At 32.5% G+C, this 19,201-nt stretch overlaps 1 protein-coding gene across 1 annotated transcript in view; it reads left to right on the top strand.

Moving 5' to 3' along the window:
• Positions 1–14,522, top strand: part of LOC130899368 (uncharacterized) — a 52,558-nt gene extending 38,036 nt beyond the window's left edge. Inside the window, exons 3-7 of the mRNA XM_057809274.1 lie at positions 3,211–3,363; positions 3,421–3,592; positions 5,855–5,989; positions 7,190–7,430; positions 10,222–14,522. Of these exons, the coding sequence (XP_057665257.1) occupies positions 3,211–3,363; positions 3,421–3,592; positions 5,855–5,989; positions 7,190–7,430; positions 10,222–10,675 (1,155 nt within the window). The 3' untranslated portion in view covers positions 10,676–14,522. The remainder of the gene's footprint in view (positions 1–3,210; positions 3,364–3,420; positions 3,593–5,854; positions 5,990–7,189; positions 7,431–10,221) is intronic.
• Positions 14,523–19,201: the final 4,679 nt, after the last annotated feature.

The following is a 19,201-nucleotide window of genomic DNA, read 5'->3' as shown; positions in this document are numbered from 1 at the left end:
ATATACATTTTTCGGGCTAAATTCAACACAACCCCTGTATAATTGGAACTTTATCATCTAAGTCGAAACTTGAGGTGCATTGTATGTGATCTCATTTGGTTTCTGAGTTGGTATACGCGTTAGTCACGCGCACCGACAATTGAAGCGGCTACCATTCATAAACAGATCGTCGTAGAATAAACAACGTTCATAAAAACACCGGTTCATTCTGTGAAATATTTTTAATACATCGTTTTTTAAGGATGTATGTATGTACAATGTAATGAAATAGTGCATAATGTATTAATATTTATGACGTTGGAGGCGCAACGTGCTTTTAACACAAATTGCACAAGTTTTTGGTATTATCCAGGGCACAGTGACAAATACGAGGTTGTCTGAAAAGTTTCCGACCTCAACTAGTATTGCCTACGATATTCTCGTCTCGTTTCACTTTCGAAACGAGGCTATACGTTAAAATTTTCTTTTCTGCGAGACGAAACGAGACTTTTTGACAGTCTCGTCTCAAATCTAGCTAGAAAGTCTCGCAATAGTAACGCAGACAAAATGGCAAATATTGATTGAAGTGCATTCGATTCGGGAGAAGTGATGACATCTCCTGGAACCCCAGCCAAATATAGCCATAACCTGAGGGCTTTCGAGGGAATTGAGCACCGCAAGATACCAATATCGTTTTAAGAGGTGCAAATATGAATTTACGGGGATCAATGCAGTATGAATCCTATTGATTGGGAATAGGAACTAAAAGAACAGCATTTAGTCCGCATTCAAATGATAGAATTGCCTGGCCCTCCGAGCACCATGAATATTTTGCGGATGCAAAATCGATTGTGTAGTATCGCTTGCAGAAATTAAAAAATTATTCTGCCAAAGCAACTGCAGACGAAAAAGTTATAGCTGCACTCCTTAATAATGAGAACTACGTATACTCTTTCTGTCGTAATTTCCACGGTCAGTTACCTCAAAAACCCCCAGGATATACACCACCAGTCAGAATTTGTGTATTTATAATTGTTTAGTCCCAGTTTAAAAGTTTCAGTTCTGTTCTGAACAATCAGTACTGATTTTATGCTAAACTCCTGTAGAATTGAAACTTTATTGTCGAAATTTTTCGTACAGGGTGGACAACTAAAAACTGCCGTCGGTTATATATCTGGAACGGATTACATTGCAGTTTCAGGGGACAAATTATAACAAAAGTGGCCCCGAGAAACGTGTGGAATTTACTTTCAAAACATTAGGTTCACAACAAGAGTGCTTATTTGACGTTATGAAATTGAAAAAACAAAATTTTCTAAAATTTACCTAATTAAGGCCCAATTTTACAAGTTTAGACCTCGAATGTCGGTTTAAGCTATAGATATCGTTTTATAAATGGCGTTTACTGCTAAACTTTGGTTTAAACGTAAACTTCAATTTAACATAAAACGGAAAATCCGAACGTAACTTTTTCAAATTGTTTACATTTTCACAATATTATAAAGGATTTTGATAGAATAATTAAAGATTTTTCATTTTATATTCGATGAAGTTAACAATAATGATGATGAAAAAATTATTGACAATGTTCAACGCGACGAGAAAACTAAAAGTTATTCGTTCTAGAGCAAATCTTTAAATTGTCCCATATTTTTTAACTTGCAATTGCAATGTTGCAATTCTATCAAAAACATGACCGCTTTTGTTATTTTCATCATTAAATTCTCTTATAGCACGATTTTTCTGTTCTTTGTTCATTTTTGTTTATACTTTCTTAAACAATTCAACTCAGGAACAAATTTCGAAAATATTTTGTTTATATGTTGGTGAAGTGTGAGTGAAAATTATACTTTAAACTTTAGTTTTATCTCCAGTTTTGCTTTACGTTGTAAAATTGGCCCTCAGGGGTACTTTATATACGATAATCGAATTTCTCAACAAATTCTGCGTATTTTTCATTCCACAAATTTTAGTCTACCTCTTCAAATAGGTAGTAGGGGAGAGTGGAAACCTTGTCATGAAAAAATACCTTCAAGTCCGGTTCTGCTTAGCCGATTGTTATAAACTTGATGTTGTTTGAAAGAACTTGTGTCCAGCACTACAAAATATATGAATTCTAACCAATTTAATTAGCAACGTGAAAGCTAAACTAATATTAAGAAATGAGTAAACGAAATTTTTCTTCGTTTAACAGTTAATGGAGGAAGATATTTAGATTTTTTAAAAAACGAATTGCCACTTGTTTTAGAAGACATACCCTCAGCCATTCATCGTGACATATTCTTACATGATTACATATGGTTGCCTGCCACAGTATTCCATATATGTTCGGGTTTTATAGATCAGACATTTCCTGATAGGTAGATAGGACTTGGAAGTTTATTTGGCCACCCAAATCTCCAGATTTTTATTTGTGGTGTCGAATAAAAAATCTCGTTTATACCAATGGACCCACAACAAGAGTTATTATTTAAAGAATAGGATAGAAAGTACGAAGTGGTACTAATTACGTGGTTAGTTATCTAAGTTGTTAATTATCCCAAAGAATGGTTTTATCAAGGTTTGCAACGAGCTTGCTGAACGTCGTATTAAAATCAAAGAATACGATTAATACTTTCGAATATTTAATATTTGATAACCGATATTATTTACGGAACACCCTCTATATTTGTGTGTTTTATTTAAAAAAAAAAACATAAAAAAGTTGCGAGACTCTCGCGAGAGACATGAGACGAGACGAGACTCACCACTTTTTTGTAAGACAAGACATCACGTCTTGTAGGCAACACTAACCTCAACCTGAAGATGTCAGCACTTATCATTAAGAGTTGAGACTCCTTCAGTAATGTCAATAGGACGTTTTGAACACCCACCATATATTCCCAGACCTAGTACCGAGTGATTTTCATCTTTTTCCTGAACTGAAGCAGTGGCTTTTGCATGGCTGCGCTTTCAAACTGACGTATAGCTCAAAGAATTCCGTCACATTTTATGAAGAGGGTATTGCTAAGCTTGTTCACAAATATAACTAATGCCTTAATCGTCAAGGTGAAATAAGCTATGCTGTACCTTACTTTTGTTAATAAAATGTTTTTTGTATAATCATCCATCTTTTTTTAACAGTCCAGCGGAGGTTGAAAAAAAACAACCCTCGTATACTCTGTCTGTCTGTCTATTTTTAATCGATAGACGCCAAAAACGACTATATTTATTTTTCTTAATTCTATGAAGGTGACTGAAGATGACCATGATTGGATCCAGAACGGTCGTACGCATAAATTAAGATCGAGAAAGGGTAGAAGTATAGTTCATAAGAATCTCGAAGACAATTATGGGGCTGTTGTGGTTGCTAATCACGAAGCTTTGGCACAAGTACTGGAAAATGTAAGTGGATAACACATGCTGATTATTGAAACTATATATTATCATATTTTTTGACAGATTCAACAAATAAATCACATTCAACCAGCACTCAGAGGATTGAAAACAGTATCGAATTTGAGATGGACTGATTTTTCTATTAAATCCACCACGCAACCAGTCCTCGTCGGTACAAGAGTATTCCATCAAGCATTATGGGGTACACACCATGTGACTCTATCGGTAACGGCAGGTAAGTAAAATTTAAAAAAAAATTATTTACCTGTTTTTAGTTGATTGTTCTATATTAAGTGATTTCTGGAAAGTTTGAAGATGTTCTGGGTTTTTTCTGAGATACTTATCTGTCTGGATCTTTCTGGGAATATTGTAACAATTTCTTGAAAGTTTCTTGAGGTTCTCAGTTTTTTTTTCTAGAGAGTAAGAGGAATTTTTCAAAAGTTTATAAATGTTTTAGTTCTTTATGTGAAAATGAAATCTCTTCGTCGATAACCTAATAATTTCTCAAAATATTAATATTAACATTAACAACTCAAAATTAACAATCTCTTAATCTCTAAAGATTGCTGATGTTCTGTATCTTTCTGAAAAAAGGATAATTCTAAAGAAATTTTAAGATTTTTTTAAATTTTGCCGATGTTCTGGATATTTCTGTGAAAATTCTAAAACTTTCTCAAAAAAGTTTTTATGTTCTCTGACTTTTTAAGAAATTTTATCAATTTCTTTGCTGATGTTCTAGATTTTTTTAGAATTTCACGAAAGTTAATTGATGTTCTGGGCTTCTCTAACTTTATTATTTTCTTTGCTAATTTTCTAGTTATTTTTGAGAAAATTATCGCTGTTATGAATCTTTTCAAGAAAACTCAAATGATGTTCTGCAAGTATCGAAATAATTTAGAGAGATTTCTCTAATTTATTCGATGTCAGAATCTTTCTGAGAAAATTCGAACATTTGTTGATTTTCTGGAGTTTTCCGAGATAATTAGAACACTTTTTCGATAATTAGTTGATGTTTTGGGCCTTTTTGAGAAGATTTGAAATGTTCTCAAAGTTTTCTAATGTTCTGGATCTTTTAGAGAAAATTATAGCAATTCCTGAGAAATTCAGTTTTCTCATAAATTAGGAGTTTTCTGACATAATTAGAGCAAGCTGTCGAACATTTGTCGATGTTTCCGTGTTTTTCGAGACAATGAGAGCATTGCTTAAAAAATTTGATGATTTTTGACTTTTCCAAGAAAATTTGATTTTTCAAAGTCTGCTAAAGCTCTGGATCCTAACAATATCTCGAAAATTTGCCGTTGTTCTGATCTTTCTAAGAAAATTTTAACAATTTCTGAAAAGTTTTTTAATGTTCTCAGTATTTCAAGAAAATATTCTAGCATTTCTCGGAAGTTTATTGAAGTTCTGGATCTATCTGAATATATTTAGAGCGATTCCTCGATATTTCTCAATTTTCTGGATTTTTCTGCGACAGACAATTCTAAATCTTGAAGATTTATTGATGTTTTGGGCCTTTCAAAAAAAAAAATTCAACACTTTCTTCAAAGTTTGCCGATATTCTAAACCTTATTAAGAAAATTATACGAATTTTTCCAAAGATTATTGAGGCTCTGATATTTTTACGGGAATTAGAATAATAACTTCAAAGCTTATTGATGTTCTGGCTCTTCCTGAAAAAATTTCTCTGAAATTTTTATCAGGTTCAGTGCCTCCCTTACTATTTATCAAATTCTGTAGAATTCCGGATCTTTTTGAGAAAATTTTAGTTATTTCTTAATTCTTCAGTCCTTTTTGAGAAAATTAAACAATTTCCTCAAAATTTATCGATTATTTTTTTCTAAATACTGGACCCTTATCAGAAAATGTAACAATGATCCTTGATGTTTTGAGTGTTTCTGTAAGAATTAGAGCAATTTCTTGTTGATATTCTAGACCTTTCTAAAAAAATAGAGCAGTTTCTTAAAATTTCACTGATGTTCTGAATATATTTCAGGAAATTTAGTGAGTAACGCGCAATTTTATTGATCTGGATATATCAGAAAAATTTGAAAAATTCTTGATCCTACTATGAGAAATTTATCTGAAATTTATATCAGGTTCAGTGCCTTCCTCACTATTTACCGAATTCTGCAAAATTCTGGATCTTTTTGAGAAAATTTTAGTGATTTCTTAATTCTTCACTCCTTTTTGGGAAAATTGGACAGTTTCCTCAAAATTTATTGATAAGTTTATAGTCTGTATCCTTATAAAAAATGTAACGATGGTCCTTGATGTTTTGAGTCTTTATTCTTTATGTGTGCTGCACATTTCTCAGACATTTAACAATTTCGTTAATGGGTTTTTTTGTAAAAATGGTAACTATTCCAAAATTTTATTGATGTTCTTGATCTATTCAAGAACATTCCATCGAAACTATTGATCTGGATAGATCTAGCAATGTCTCCTAATGTTCCTGATATTGTTATTATGTTTATTAATTATTTGATATTATTTTCAGGTACTACTACATCTAGCACCATGCCATTGGGTACTTTCAATTTAACACCGATTATTGAATTTAGTGATCTTATTCCTAGCATTTATTTAACTCAAACGGATACTAGTAAAGAGGACGATAATAAGCAAATACAAGGTAATTTAAATTGGATTGCATTAAAATTGTCTATAAAATTAATGCATGTTCTTATACCATAAGAGTCTTCTTCATCAATGGAACAATAACTAACAATCTCCACAGTCTTTTTCATCAATTAAACAATGACCAACAGTCTCCACAGTCTTTTTCATCAATGGAACAATAACTAACAATCTCCACAGTACACATCATCGATTTGAATCCCATTCCTTTGCATTTCTTCTTCCAAGGGTGTTGGGGAGATGTATCTATCCTTGTCTCATGCCTTTGTCGACTGCTATGGATTTTTACTGAAGACTTCTGTTTTGGATGGCCTTTGTGAGAGTATAATTAATTGCGAGCTGGCATTCTACCCAATAAACAAAATTGGCAACTTATTCACTCATATCAAAGACAAAACACTTAAACTTCAGCATCCCTATGTGATTTATAGAATAAATTATTCGGACTACAATAAGAGTTACATCGGTAAGACTAAACAGTACTTTAAATCCAGAATATACCAGCATGCATTTGATTGTCGAGAACGTAATAAGACCAAAAATGATAAAACAGCTTTGGCCCAACACCATTTCACAGATGGTTACAAGTTTAATTTTGTGATGTGAAAATTCTGGATAAGGAACATAATTATTCAAAAAAAATTATCTGTACGGTAGCTAGGCGGCCCTCAGTTTTAGAGCGTTTTCTGATGCATAGAATCGATTTTTTGTGTGTGTGGAGCCTAAATCCGGTCAAGTAATTTAGTAGGAACAATTAAACTTTTTATAAAGCTATAAATCTCAAAGAAAAAGAGATATGAAAAAAATTTTCCAATAAAAATGATTTGTTTTAAAAAGATCTACAAAAAAGGTCTCTATAGTTTTTTTGCAAAAAATCAATTTTTAAAAAATTTTCGTCAATATAATGCAAAATTATTGCAAAATTGATGTAGTAGACGTAGACGTAGCTCGTTTTGCACATTAAAACTTAATCTATCCAATAACTATCTATTATATTTATTTAATGTATTTAATGAGTTGAATAATTTATTTAAATTCTTCGATGAGATAATTAGACCAATTCTAGGTTTTTCTGAGAAAATTCTAGCATTACCTCAATAAATTGATTATGTTTTGAGATTGCTGAGATTTTGTTGATTTTATGCGTTTTTCTAAGTTCTTTCTAGTAATTTCTCTCATATTTTTATTTTATTAGCAACTGCTCAAGTGTTACCATATCTTCAAATCAATACTATACAAACTTACGGTGAAGTCTTGAGGACTAAATCCCAAGAAGAAAGTTGGAGAGATTCAAACTTTGTAATGCTGCAATTAGTTAATGCACTGAAAACGATACAAGCACAAGGAATCGAAGAAGTACCCTTATCTTTACATACATTCGTGCTATGCAAAGATATGGATAAAGAAGGTCACCATAGACTTTGTGTTCTACAAGGGTAAGTTTTTTTTCATATCAAATTAAAAACTCCCATCCATAATTTTTGAAAATTATTATTTTATCAAATGTTGTTCCGCCTAGTTTTCTATTTAAACCCATACAAGGCTTCAAACTTAAAATTAACTTAACCTTGAATATTTTGCGTGAACTGTCTATAAAAAGGGTGGTATGTGGTTCCTACTAAAATACATGTGATGTTAATACTGTGTTAAACACATCTGCGTGAACCGTCTATAAAAAATAATTTATTTGTGCTTGGTAGACAGTGTTATTTATACTGAGTTACACAGTTCAATAACCTTTTTCATCATATATCCATGGTTATAAAAAGAATAACAACAATGGCAAAAATAGAGCTGTTAATAGAGAACTTTTAGGTTATGTTCCAAAAATACTCATCAACCACATACATATTAAAAGCGTAATTAAAGTAAAGAAGAAGATATTGTTTAAAATAAAAGTAATGGAAAGCAAGCTTTTTAAGAAACTAAAAAAATATGGTAGGTAGGTAGGTAGGTAATTACTCAATATATATTTCAATGCATCACAAAAAGAACTTTATTTTCCCATAGATGAAAGCCTGGGATTAAGAAAGATGAGAAAAGGTCACATCATATTTAACGATTCAAAATATAAAATAAAACGTAGAAATAATTCTCCTTAGGAATAGTAAAATCACACATAATGAAACTAGTAAAATATCTATGTTTGCAAAAAATACTGCCAAAATTTTCACATGGGGCTTTCACCAATAAATAAAGTGATTTATGGGATATAGATCAAGGTCTATTGCTGCCTTCATCAGAGTTACTTTCATTGAAGATCATTTAGAGCTCACCATCCAGTTCTAAAATACTTATGGACTCTAGTATCTGGACTGGTTTCAAGGTCACTCCTTCACTCTTACAAACTTCCCGTTGAAAGCATTTTCTACATTGGTTTGTAACGTCAAGGCAGGTAATCTTCCTCATACAGTCTCCATTTGACAATTTCTACTGGAGTCGGTTTAATCAGATGCTTCCTGAAACCCTAGAGAAATCACTCAGTAATTGCTAGTAATAAACATATATGTCCAGGAGTGTTTTTATAGAAACCTCTCTGAAAATCACATTCTTTTTGACAGCCAAGCGGCTTTGAAGGCACTGAAGACTGGTAGTTTAAACAAATCACCAGAGTATATCAGGCAACGAGGAAGCAGACAGCTTTGTCGTAAAATGCGCAATGACTCAATGTTTTGGACCAGCACCTTACTGTGATATCTCATTAATAAATAACTTAACGATTGGCTAAAGGATCAGATGGAGTTTCACTGAAGAAACACTCCAGGCCTAATACAATCCAAAACATTCATAACCATTCCAGGTAAGACGTTTGAGGAACTTCTTGAAGTGCCCAAAAACGACATTAAACTAGTAGTCGGTTTTTTGGCAGGTCACTACTCCATCAAATACTACTAAGATGTTAGGTATGGCAGAGAATGACTCATAGAGCTCATTTCAACGAAAGGCTCAGTTACCTTGAAGGAGTAGTGCTAAAACCGTGGGAGTGAGTCAAAAGACCCCAAAAAATATCTTCCCCTGGAAGCAGTCTACGTATTTTGTTTAATAGAATCCAGATATTTCTTAAATCTCACATGATCAAAATTTCGAAGGAACTTTTTGTAATTATCTTCTTTCGTATGAAGAATCTAGGAGCTTTAGGTATATAACTTGTCAAAGTTTTATATAAAATGACTTGGGGAAAATGCTACCGTCTTCCAAGCCGAGGTATTCGCTGTATTGGAATGTGGACACGCGATACTCAATCGATACCATACAAACACAGTAATCTCGATATGCTTAGATAGAAAATCCGACAAGAACTGGTGAGGGATGATCGCAGGATGCAGCACGTTTGGGTGCCCGATCACTCGGCCAAGAGCAACGGATAAATAGGATTCGCTTGTAAGGTTGGGATTGGCAAATGCACCATTGAGCCCAGAACTTATTCTTGGTGTAGCTTAAAGTGTGGCCATTACGTTTCTCAGCAGTCTGTTTGCAAAGCAGGTTCTATGGAGGTAAATAGACAATTAAATAAACGAAATTCGATTGGTGACTGGACTTTTAACTAAACACGGTAATCCAAGAAGCCATCCCGATACTATCGGCATCACGGACGACTTGGAGTGCCGCTGGTGCATGGATGAAGAAGAAACTGCAGACCATGTCATCTGTTAGTGCCCAGCACACACACAGGCGCAGTTTAAACATTTGAGCAAACCTCAAAACTTGCCTGGTGACATCAAAAGGTATAAAATGGTCCAAAAATGAGAATAGTTGTTGGAAGTGTCAGAAACAGTGAAGAGAGCAAAGAGCTTTCGTGGAAAGTGCTGGATAGTATCATCTTTAAAGGACGCTAGTTCTTTCAGGGAGACATTTGGATGAAGTTGAATTAGATTAGATCTAAAATCATATCTAATATCTGTAGTTTACGTTTGTTAGAAGAGTATCTAGATACACTTTATAGAGAAATATTATAGTTCGTTCTTTTAATATTAATTGTATAATAAAACACATGAAAATATATTAAATAGTGTCTTATTGTATCAAATGAAAAGACTAATCGACATATTTGTAGCATCTTGCTGATACGTCCCAACCACATACAAATCCTGTAGGCATAGTTTGCTCTACTACCCGTACGAACCGGGGACAAGTCATACCTCTTTATATGTTAAAGGAAATTATTTAATTGATTATATGCTTTAGTAAAAAATTCAGTAGAAATTTAGACTTCTTTATAATTTTCAGCATACCGATGGATGTGGCTACAAAAACCAATCAAGAAAAACACGGCACGCTGTGTACGTGTGCTTTGAAAGCTCTGAACCTTCTGCAGCCGTCTCCCAAAATAACGCCGCTACTACAATCGTTACTTAGCAACGAACGCGCTGTTTCATTGACGCAAGTAAAAAGCGTTCTCGAATTTTCATTATGGGGACCATCGGACGTTTCGTTGGGGAGTACAATTAAAGAGAGAGAACTGGCGCTACAGAGATGGTTGGATTTGCAACGAGCTACTGTTCTGCACGGATTAGTGTGTACTAGAGTACAACTGACGGTTTACGAAGAATGTCATTTGTTATTTTTGGTTAGATCGAATGCAAGAATGATGTGCGATGCTTCTTTATTAATAGAATCTAGTAACTTGAAACATTCTGTGGGTTTCAATCAAAACAGAATGGAGAAATGTTTGGGTGCATAAGTTTTGTTTTTCTCATTGTATATATCCGTTTAATTTGTGTTTTGATAAGGTATTGTATGTAGTGATACAGTCGATAAAATGAAGTAACCATCTTTAACATTTAATCAAACCGTATGTCGAACTCAGTCTACTTCAATTGTTATATTTCTATATTATTTTGTATATGCTAACTATTGCTCTATTAAGTTTCACATTAACATTTGAACGTTCCTTTCTTTCATTTTTTATTAGGTTCTCTATGGCCATTTAATTAATATTTTACTATCCTAAAATGTTTATCAAATTATCTATTATGTAAAATAGAAATACCAAAAAAAAATTTACAGAAAAATTTAAAGTATATGGAATAATGAATTTGAACAAAAATCGGAGTCCAAAGATAAATCACTAGAAGTATGGTAAAATTATTGAAAGATCCAAAACCAATAAGATACGAATTGGGACAAATAATAGACAAAGTAATCGAATTTTGTTGGTATATGTTTAGACGCCAAATTTCCCTGTTATTACCTTCTATCTCTTTAAATCAGAACCCTATTCGTTCTGATGTACTGTTTCAATGAATACATTTGAATATATTATAAAGAACCATGTTTTAAATAATTTCAATAGTTCTAGCACATTGTTCTATTATTTCACCTTCTCGATACATCATATCCACTAGCTGTTACATCTACACATCTACATTTCCTCAATTTTACATCTGCTTTTATTCCTTCAATGTTTTTGTTCAGCATTCTTCTGTCAGTTTGTTGATTTTGTGTTTTCCTTACCTATTCTAGATTACCAAATAGATCTGAGAGAAAGTAGTTTAAATGTACTATTCTATAACCTAACCTTCAAGTAATTACCATCGTCTAGATCTGAAAGATCTTGAGTTTCCTTTCACTTCCCTGTTATAACATGGTATTTCCTTAAATTAGTTCGAATGTACTATTTCCATGATCACATTGGATTATATTGAATTGTATCATTCACTAGCACATTGAGTCGTATATATTCAATCAATTTTACACTTTTTTCTATTAGTTCGCCTTCTCCATACAAAGTATCCACTTCCTGCTATTTCTACTTTTCGTCCTATAGCTTCTCCCTGGCTCTAGTATATTTTATTTCCATCTAAGAACATGTCCTAAGTACCATATTGTCTTTATCAACTAACAAATTTCTGATTTCCCTTATAATTTCCACAATTCTATATCTGCTCATATTCTCTGCTTTTTACTTCTAATCCTTCAAGGATTATTTTAAGCATTTATTTACCAATTTGTTGATTTTTTGTGTTTGATACCTACTAGTAATTACCATTGTCTAGATCTGAGAGATCTTGCGTTTCCTTTCATTTTTCTGTTATGACATGTTACCTCCTTAAAGTAGTTCAAATGCACTGTTTCAAAGAATACATTCGAATATATCTATTTGTATTATTAACCAGTACTTTGATTCTTTTATCACCATGGTTTCAAGTCAAGTTTGCCTTCTCAATTCATATTATACACATCCTGTTAAGTCTACATTGCCTCCTATAGCCTGTTCCTGATTTAAGCATATCCTTTATTCATTTAACAACCTGTCCTAACCACAGTAGTTTAACTGTTTCAATCAACTGATTAATTTCTGATTTCCGAAGTTCCTCAATTCTATATCTGCTTTCTACATCTAATTCTTCAAGGATTATATCAAGCATTCTTTTTGCCAATTTTTTGATTTTTTACATACAAGTAATTACCATCGTCTAGCTCTGAGAGATCTTAAGTTTCCTTTCATTCCCCTTATGACATGATATCTCCTTAAAGTAGTTCAAATATACTGTTTCGATGAACACATTGATTATTTCATTTCACCAGCACTTTGAGTCTCAAAGAACTAAATCTTCAATCAATTCTCCACGTTTTTTATCAGTTCACCTTCTCGATACAAAGTATCCTCTGCCTGCTATTTCTACTTTTCGTCCTATAGCTTCTTCCTGGCTCTAGCATATTTTATTTACATCTAACAATATGTCCTAAGCACCAGATTGTCTACACCAACTAACCAATTTCTGATTTCCCTTATAATTTCCTCAATTCTATATCTGCTCATATTCTCTGCTTTCTGCTTCTACTTCTACAAAGATTTTCTTAAGCTTTTTTTGTACTAATTTGCTAGTTTTGTTTTCTTCTTTAACCTGCTTGGTTTTGATTTTTATTTTGTTTAGATTTGACACTCCTGTTTGTTTATTCAATTCTCATTAATACAAAAAATTATTTAAATAAGTAAAATTTACATCTAAAATTCATTTCTTTTTATCATTCTCTCGCACATTGAGATTTGTTGAAAAAATTGCTGATAAACAACAAACTTTTTCGACGTTTTGATGTTTTGATTTCAACTTCCACTTTTAATTGATATGTTTTAGCATTCATCCTTCATATTTATATGGTTCATGACAATATTATTTATTCTGATGAAGTTAGCACCATCTAACATTAAAAAAAAGGCACAATTAACACAGGCACATCACTATAATAATGAATTACCATCCAAAAGTAGTACTACAAATATGACATTATTTCCTTTTGCCTCATTATGGTCAACTTAATTCTAAACCGAAAATAAAAAATCATCTGAATGAACCGTCTATAAAACAGTGTGGTTTCTATTTGAAACATCCTGAATTCTTAACAGGGAACTTCCAGGATATGTATAAAAACATTCACTATAACCAAATTACTTAATCAAAATGTTAAAGTAAAGAAAATTAGATTGTCATCTGCGTGAACCTTCTATAAAATAGATGGATTGTGGTTTCCAATAGGACAATCTTTGGAACACAGACCTTTTAATATATTTGAAAAACACTCATGTATTTTTACCACCAAAGCACTTGTGTAATGTGAGTAGGCTAAAGAACAGGAGATGGTCATATGCGTGAACCGTCTTTAAACTAAGTGGTTTGTGGTTTCTAATAAGATAACCTTGGAGACCTTTTAGCAGAGTACCTCTAGGATATGTTTGAAAAACACTCATGTAATTCTACAACCAAATTTTTCATTCAAAATGTTGTGGTGGTAAGTAAAATGAAATTGTCATCTGCGCGAACTGTATAAAAAATAAATGGTTTGTGCTTGTTAGACTGAATGAAAAATTCATCTGTATGAACCGTAATGTGTGATTTCTAATAGAATAACCTTGGAATGCAGACCTCTTTACAGGGAACCTTTAATATTACTTGAAAAACATAAATGTAGTTTTACCAACCTACTTGTGAAATTTAAGTGAGCTAAAGAAAAGGAGAGTATCATCTGCGTGAACCGTCTATAAAAAATAAGTTATTGTGCTTGGTATCCTAATACAAACCTCTTAGTTCCAATCAGGAATAGCTTTCCAGTAGTAAAAAATGTTTCTACTATTATATATTTCAAAGAGGCTTGTATCAAATAATGATTTATGAGGCCTTTCGGTACTTTTTTGTAATATTATAACCTAATCAGGATATTAAAGTGATTACTTTGAAAGGTAGTTACTGCCCATAAGTGGTGGTGTAGCGATTTTACAAATTATTATATTTTTGTTTAGTCTTTGAATGATTTACATCACAATATAGAGTATATATATATATATATATATATATATATATATATATATATATATATATATACATATATATATATAAATCTTTGAAACGTTCTGAATTAATCATTGTTAGCATAATTTATATAAATATATTCTCTTTGAAAATTTGTTTATGTACTGTTAAAGTTGTAAATATATCATGATTGTCTCTCTACTGCCAATTTATAAAATATTTTATATCGATTGTTGTAATCATTCTAGTACATTTTTAAATATATTTATTGGTTATATAGTTGGTAGTTTCTTTCAACCCACAATATAATTTTTTAATTAGTCTCGACTTACCTTTCAGGTGGATTGTTTTAGTATTATCATCAATCTCACATTCTACAACTTCTCGAATACAGGAAATGATAGTAAATAGAATAGTTATCGAAAAAACCAGGTACAAACAGAAAACCAAAGTTTTTGAAGACTTAGAATAGAAATGAGTGGAGAAGAAGAGTTGGAGAAGCAGAAAAATTATGATACTGGCAACAATTCGGGCGAAATTGTGTCCAACAGCATATGCTAGAGCAGTTTTTGTACCTCTTAGACTTTCTGGGTAACTGGGTATTATTTTTGACAGTGTCATCAGTGTTACAAAAATTTTACGTGACCAATTTTTCTGTTAAACTTGGTGGATCCGTTTTTAGAAGATCGAAAAATTGCTCGAGAATATACTCAACTTCAAAGACTGATGAAAACGTTGAACTAGTGAGGACCCTTGTAATATAAGAATGTTTTAACAAAAAATGTGATGAGTGAACAGAAATTTGAACTTTACTGTATAACAAACCGTTCGATTTGATTTGTGTCAAAATGCTGCCAAAAAAACGTCACATCTAAACAGAAGAAGAATCTAAGATCTTAAGGAGAAGAATCTATGACTTTCCTTTCCACAAAATAGGAACATGTCTTAAGAAATTGTTATTTTGGAACCCTGAGGAATATTGAAAATATTCACCAACCAGTTGAAGACTTACAGAACTGCTGCAAATAGTGCTACTACTCTGCCAGTGTATAGCTATCCAAGAAAATTGCTTTGCGATAACGTTGCTGTTTAAGGAAAAACAAAAGTTTTGGTAGATAAAAAGTTATTATTTTCGTCACACATCTCGTATAACGCGAGGAAACTTTTGTTATCAAAAAATCTTCAACATAAGGGAAGATAAGTGAACAAAAATTCAAAATACATTGAATAATTCGATTTGGAAAAGATTCTGTGAGGAAGATTACAAATATCCAACGATGCTTGTAACTTTTTTTTTTCATGAAATTAAATCCTATAGTAAAAGGATTTTATTTTGGAACCCTAGAGAAAATCCAAAAGATTCGACCTACCAGTTGAAAGCTATAAAAGTTGAAAACTTCCAGTATTGGTACCAAGAGAAAAAGCACCTACTCCCCCGGTGCATAGCTGGGGGAAACCATTTTGAAGGGGATAATATTGCTGTTTAAGGAAAAGTAACAATTTTAGTGCATGAAATATTATATTCTTCACACACTTCCTGCCACGTTGAAAAATGAGAGGTCTTGTCAGCGAAGAATATCTTTAACAAAAAGTATGATGAATGTACAGTAATTTAAATACTTTCACTGTACATCAAATTTGTAAAAGACATGGATGAGCAAAATTTGTGTCCAAAATGTTTCCGAAAAACGTCACAATTAAACAGAACGACATGTGGTTTGATCTTGTATGGAGGATTAGAAATATCCAAGGATCCTTATGACTTTTCTTTTCATAAAATTGAAACATGTCTTAATAGGACTTTATTTTTAAACCCTAGAGAACGTCCAATAGATTGACCTACCAGTTGCAAGCTATACAAGTTGAAAACTTTTAGTTTGGTACCAAGAGAAAAAACACCTACTCCCCCGGTGCATAGTTGTCCAAGGAAACCATTTTGAAGGGGATAATATTGCTGTTAAAGGGAAAGTAAGAGTTTTGGTGCATGAAATATTATATTTCTTATATACCTCCAGTCACGTTGACGAATGAAAGGTCTTGTCTGATAAGACCATCATCAACAAAAAGGATGATTAGTGTACAGATATTTCAATATTTTCACTGCACATCAAATTTATAAAAGACATGGATGAGCATAATATGTGTTCTAAAATGGTTCTGAAAAACGTCACAATTAAACAAAACGACATTCTACACAACATGTGACTTGATCTTGTGGGAAAGATTAGAAATGTCCAAGAGATTAACCTACCAGTTAAAAGCTATACAAGTACATAGTTGAAAACTTCAAATATTGGTACCAAAACAAAGAACACCTATTCCCCCAGTGCAAAGTTGTCCAAGGAAACCACTTAGAAGGAGATAAATTACTTTTTAAGGAAAAGTAAGAGTTTCGACGAATGAGGGATCTTGTCAGATAAGATCATCTTTAACAAAAAGAATGATGAGTGTACATAAATTTAAATACTTTCACTATACATCAAATTTATAGAAGATATGGACATGTAAAAGATGGTATCCCAAAATGGTTCTGAAAAATGTCACAACTGAACAGAAGGTCAATCAAAAGATTTATCTTGTGGAGATGATTGCAAAAACAAATCATTCAAAAGACCAGATAGTCATTAATTAAACAAAGAATCACTAGAGGTAGAAAATGAACGCTCCGACTACTCGAGTCTTATCACACTGATGTCGTCGTTCAAATGAGCCACCCCAATAAACTCGGTTAACACCCAAATCCTTAAACACCATCAATAACGATCTTGAAAACATTCTGAATTGGGGGTAGAAGAAATCAGCTTGGGTTTAATGCAGCAAAGACCCAGGTTGAATTGATTTTCTATCGAAAAAGACCTAAAATCAAGATAAATCATCAAGAAACATATGAAAAGGTCTAAAAAGAGAAAATTTAAAGAAAATAAATGATAAATTTACCAAAACAGAAAGTTTAATTATTTTGTGAATATCAACAACCACATTTCGATTTTTTTCAGCACCGCGACGTCTTACTAACCTACTGTATATAATATTCTCAACTTCCAACACTCATAAATTTTCAATCGGATCAATTGAGGGATAAAAAACTAAAACTAAGTATAATATTTAAAGAAATATTTATTTATAATATCTGTTATTTTTTATATTGCACAAAAAAAAATAATGAACAGTCAATGAAACTGATCCAATCTGTTCGAGATTACACAAAACGAACGTAGTGTTGAAGCGGTTTAATTATACTATTAGAAAGCAAATACGTCATTATTAACGTGCATATATTTTTTTTAATATATGACCTTTACACAGAGCATTCCAATGTGGTTTTCAACCTCACACAAATCCCAAGTAAAGATGTGTAAAAATCATATAAAGTAGCTAATAATTTACCTCTTATAACTCTTCATACTGTTAACGTCATTTTGATAAACAGCACCATCAATGTTAACTGGTATGGAGCTGACAGTATTAACATCACTTCTTAACATAATGCGCCCACTGGAAGCAGCAACAAAGAAAGTATTTCGAGATAAGTTTTACTCTAGGAGCAAGGTCATTCAATTGATGCAATGCATGATATCATTAATGAAAGAGCTAATGATTGAAGATACCTCAAATAGAAAGGTTCATAAATGCACTCTTACCGAGATGGGTGCTATCGAACATCATTAGACATTGCAAGAATCAAAAGCCTTCATTTTGAAGATCTGCTGGCCTAGCTCTGACAATTCAGTTATCAGATTATAATCTATGGAGTAATCACCATAAATTAGTCCAGAAGAATTGATTAGGTTGAGATGAGTTACCGCTTTATTTGAGAGCAGTGAATAGATTTAATGAAAAACCATTTGAAGTATGGGTAGATTACAAAGTACGGCTGGAGTTCCAAAAAGGGGAATCCACCGATTGGCTTCAAATATTTCCTATATCACAGATGATGGTACCTAAAAAGATTTTTTTCGGCTCGCAGGAAGTGGGTGAAAAAAATTATTTATTTGGAAATCGTTAAATACTTATAATTCTACTGCTACCTTCTCGTGCTTGAATTCCCGACCCATATTTACCTAAATAGCTAACGAATTTCAGAAAAAAAAATTGTTTTCATCCCCTTTCCTTGCGAGACGTCAAAAATTCTTTGAAATACACTTATTTTATTTTCCAAAGTTATACATTTTAATCTTTGACTATGGTGGCTAACTTTGTTCCATACTTCTCTTAAAATCCGCACTGGTTCTAACTCAGCAGAGAATTAGAATGCAAGTAGAGTGAATAAAATTTTATTTATGCAAACGTCTAGATAAAACATATCGGGAATTATAAATAAGGGTAGTGGCGGCGCTAGCTAGCGCGGAGGTTCTATTACGAGGGGCACTCACCCGGAAAATTTAGATATTAAACAAAAATTATGCATTTTAGGCCCCTCTAGAGTACTTTTTGTCAGTGTTATATCTCATTTCCATATCCCTATTTGATTTTTCAAAGCGTAGCTGTAGTTATAATTTCAGGATTTTACCTTACTCATCTAATTCGTTTTCTACTTATTGTATTGGAAGATTGTTAATTTTTTTTATATCCTTGACTACATCGTGAATGACTCGTTACGTTAGGCTGTGAAGACATCTCAATTTAAATATGAGAATGGTCCCAGAAGTACCTGGCCTGACCTAGAGATGGCGGTAGTTGTTTGAAAAGTACCACTGTAGTAGAAAGTACACAATCTATACGGCATATACTTCAAGTTTGAAGATGCCATATTTGTTTGGCAACCATCAATAGTTAACGTTTTCAGTGAATTTGTAAACATGGTAAAAATTGGTCATCGTTATGTGATACAATACTTTTATTCGAAAGGTCTTAGTCCAACCAATATGAAGCCTGAACTAGATTCTACTCTAGGCGAGACGTTTTCTTCTTTATCAACAGTAAAATATTGGGTAGCAGAGTTTAAACGAGGCCGTACG

The sequence above is a fragment of the Diorhabda carinulata genome, chromosome 11 (assembly GCF_026250575.1).
Source record: "Diorhabda carinulata isolate Delta chromosome 11, icDioCari1.1, whole genome shotgun sequence".
Taxonomy (NCBI): domain Eukaryota; kingdom Metazoa; phylum Arthropoda; class Insecta; order Coleoptera; family Chrysomelidae; genus Diorhabda; species Diorhabda carinulata.
This window is presented reverse-complemented; position numbering and strand designations above follow the sequence as displayed.